The sequence below is a fragment of the Rhinopithecus bieti genome, unplaced genomic scaffold (genome assembly GCF_001698545.2).
Source record: "Rhinopithecus bieti isolate Rb0 unplaced genomic scaffold, ASM169854v2 scaffold_56806, whole genome shotgun sequence".
NCBI classification, from domain to species: domain Eukaryota; kingdom Metazoa; phylum Chordata; class Mammalia; order Primates; family Cercopithecidae; genus Rhinopithecus; species Rhinopithecus bieti.
In genome coordinates, this window is record NW_016823424.1 from 353248 (window position 1) to 356952 (window position 3705).

A 3705-nucleotide genomic window follows, 5' to 3' on the forward strand; every position below is an offset into this window, starting at 1 on the left:
GCTTTGCTTCAGGTCTGTACAAGGCATTCTTCTCCTGGGTCTGCTAAAGGAAAGGAGGCCTGCTACGTGTCCTCTCAAAATGTGCTAGGGGTTGCCAGGAGCAGAAGGATTAAAGGGGCTAGAAAATTCAATGTGAGTGGGAGAAGAGGTGGAAGAAGTATTGAAGTCAGGTTTCTGGGAGATGGGGGTGGTATAGTGGAGGTAAGACAGGGGGCACCCAAAATTCTCACCCATCCTACCACAAAGTCTTGCCTCTGCAGACACAACTCTACAAAAATCCAAGTGAGCCTTGAACAAATGATGAATGAATGAATGAATGAATGAATGAAAAGGGAGACAAAGTTTATTGCTGTATTGGAAGGAATACGAAGTCAAGAACGAGACCCTTTTCAAACCTGGATGGCCCCAGTTCCTCTGAGTTCCCCCACATTCGTCAAATCCATAAGGTCCCCCAAGTCGCCCCAAGACAGTCATGGGGTAGGAGGGTATCCTGTACCCAGCCCATGGGGATAGGGACTGAAGAGTCACCCCTCTCACCCCCATGCTGAGGTCTGTGCTCAGCTACCCACAAGTCTGCAGATCTCAGTCCTTGCACATTCCCTGGTGGGGTCTTGTGTGCAGGCTGCCTTGACTCGGAGCCAAGTGTGGGAATGTCGACAGGAGTCCTGGTCCCAGGTTTTGCAGGCAGAGAACTTGGTGGTGTCATCTGGGCAGGTGGTGTCATCTGCCCTGACCTCTAGGTATGGCAGGACCAAGATCGAGGTGTCACCAGCCCCCAGAAGGTTGTCTGAGCCAGAGAAGAATAAGTTGTGAATGAGGTCATTCCTGGTGACCCAACCCATGCATCCAAGACGTGAGAGTCCATCACCCCCAAGCTAGGCCCTGGTGCCTGACTGTGTGACTGGTGAGTTGGGGAACAAGGAGGGACTGGCTGTAGGGCTGTGTGTCCTCACGGATGGCGAGCTGGTTGAGGGTTGTGGTCTCTTACCTGGGGTAAGGGGCAGTGCCGCCGTGCGTACCACTCCTGGCAGTACAGGCTGACCTGGATTCCCTGGCCCAGAAACAGCATGGTCCACATCAGCACGTTCCATGCCGGGCCAGTGTGCTGGTCATGCATCATGAAGTTCAACATTCCTAGTGCAGGAGGAAAGGTTGTCACTCCAGCTCCAGGAGTTCCTTGTCTCCCTGGTTTCCCTCCCATTCCAGGGTATTGGGAAGAGATGGAACAAGAAGGCCCCATTGGAGAAGATCTTGAACCCAGGTGCAGAAATTCGTAGAGGTCTAAAGTGGCTCATGTAAAACCAGGATTCTTCAGTTTGCACTTTAATATCCTGAATCTCATACTGAGCCTCTCAACCTCATCCCAGTTTTCTCCTCTTTGTCTTCCTCCATGAGTGATCTATTCAAGTGCTTTTCTCCAACCAGAAACCTCCTCCCACATGCCCCAGGATACAGCTTGGCTCCTCCCAATGCTGCCTCCCTCCCTGCTTTCCAAGTCCCCCCCACCTCCCCCACTCCACTCTCAGTCCCAGCAGCCTCCCCTTCAGTCCTGGGGGCGAGGCCTCCCACCATCAGTCTGGGATCTCCAGGAGCAGGACGCAGGCCTCCCTCTAGATGGCTCCCCTCCAGTGGCAGAGAGGCCAGCTCACCTCCAATGATAAGGAAGAGTATCAGCATGACGGGATAGAAGAACCCCAGGACGAAGCAGAAGATATACTCATGGGCCACTGCAGAGACCAGGAACACACCCAGCATGGCTACCCCTCGGGCCCGGGCACCAAGAAGCTGGCAGGGTAAGGAAAGGAGTGAAGAGTGAGTCTCCCTGAGTTCCTCCACAAAAAGCCCCCACCTTAAGGAAGCCAGGGAGAGTGTGGTGCAGTGGAGAGAATGTGGGATCTGAGGTCAGAAGGAGTGACATCAATCTTATTTAATAGTGTGCTGGCTGGGCACGGTCACTCATGTCTGTAATCCCAGCACTTTGAGAGGCCGAGGCGGGCAGATTAGGAGGTCGGGAGTTCAAGACCAGCCTGGCCAATATGGTGAAACCTCGTCTCTACTAAAAATACAAAAATTAGCTGGGTGTGGTGGCATTCGCCTGCAGTCCCAGCTACTCGAAAGGCTGAGGCAGCAGAATCGCTTGAACCCAGGAGGCAGAGGTTGCAGTGAGCCAAGATCACGCCACTGTACTCCAGCCTGGGAGACAGGGCGAGACTCCATCTCCAAAAAAAAAAAAAAAAAAAAAGAGCATGCTACTATCCCATTGGGACTTAGGTGCCATTTTAAAATGAGAATATAATAATACTTACTTCTCAGGGTTACTGTGCTGATTAAATGTATGTAAAAACCCTTGGTAGCTGAAAATAGATATGTGCATGTTCCTTAGAAGGCTAAGGTGGGAAACAATGCCCTGTGGAGAGGGTGGAATTAAGGATAAAGATGGAAGAAAGCTAAGATTGCAAGGACTTTCTACCCATTGGGTTGGTTAAAATGAGAAAATGAGGACAGATGAAATCAAAAGGGCCCTTAGGCCTGGAAAAGGTGAGTGGTGTAGATGCCACACTGTAGCAGGAGAAAAGGAGAGGGAAGGAAGGAGAGCCCTCATTAAATGTGGGAGCTGAAGGGGTCTGCAGGGCCCATACCCACAGCCCATCCTGATACACGTAGCTGTACAGCCAGTCATGGACCACCACGTTCCAAGTGCGGTAGTAGTTGGAGAAGGACGTTGAGTTCCACCAGTCCTGGAGAAGGTGGGGTCAGGGTGGGGGAAAGGAGGTAAGCAAGCATCTGGGTTCTCGCTCCTCCCCACTGCTCCCTTTGCCTGCACCCTATCCCAGTGTTCCAGAAGGGCTGGCTCCTGGCAGAACAGGGACAGCAGATACCCTCCCAGCTCCCTCCTCAGGACATGGAGGCCCTGTCCTCCCTCCTACTCCCTCTCTCAGGAGAAGATTCTGTAGTACCATGCGCACAAAAGCAGTTAGTCCTGGCTTGTCAGGAGGTGGAGGGGTGGCATTAGAACCACATCTAGGGGACTGCATTTCTTATTATGGGAGGTGAACGGCATGGCTGAAGTGACATCCAACCTGGCCACCATCTTCCCCAGATCCCTCCCTACCCCTCCCTGCCTCCAACTTCCAACTGGCCTAGGTCCAGGCCCCACCCGGTAGAACATTCTGTCTCCAAATCGTAGCATCTCAGCAAAGGCGTTGAGCCAGCAATGGAGGAAGGCAAAGAAGATGAGTAGCAGCATGAAGATGCCTGGTGGATGGCGACAAGAGGCTGCAGGTCAGGTTGGCCCACATGGACCCATAGGCAGCCCTGCTCTGAGCTCTGAGGAGCCCCTGCCCAGAAACCAGGGCCCCAACTCTTACCATTCATTTATTGGTAATTCACAAATTTATGCATTCCTTTTTTTTTTTGAGATAGGCTGGACTGCAATGGTGTGATCATAGCTCGCTGCAGCCTCAGACTTCTGGACTCAAGCGATCCTCCCACCTCAGCCTCCAAAGCAGCTAGAAGTACAGATGTGAACCACCATTCCCAGCTAATTTTTATTTTAATTTTTTTTTTTTTTTTTGAGACGGAGTCTCGCTCTCTCTCCCAGTCTGGAGTGCAGTGGTGAGATCTTGGCTCACTGCAAGCTCCGCCTCCCGGGTTCACACCATTCTCCTGCCTCAGCCTCCTGAATAGCTGGGACTACAGGCGCCC

At 52.3% G+C, this 3705-nt stretch overlaps 1 protein-coding gene across 1 annotated transcript in view; it reads right to left on the reverse strand.

Annotated features, from left to right (window-relative positions):
* Window positions 1–317: 317 nt before the first annotated feature.
* Window positions 318–3705, reverse strand: part of SOAT2 (sterol O-acyltransferase 2) — a 13708-nt gene continuing 10320 nt past the window's right edge. Inside the window, exons 11-15 of the mRNA XM_017861561.1 lie at window positions 3158–3255; window positions 2640–2738; window positions 1650–1785; window positions 989–1134; window positions 318–787 (exon numbers count right to left, since the gene is read on the reverse strand). Of these exons, the coding sequence (XP_017717050.1) occupies window positions 737–787; window positions 989–1134; window positions 1650–1785; window positions 2640–2738; window positions 3158–3255 (530 nt within the window). The 3' untranslated portion in view covers window positions 318–736. The remainder of the gene's footprint in view (window positions 788–988; window positions 1135–1649; window positions 1786–2639; window positions 2739–3157; window positions 3256–3705) is intronic.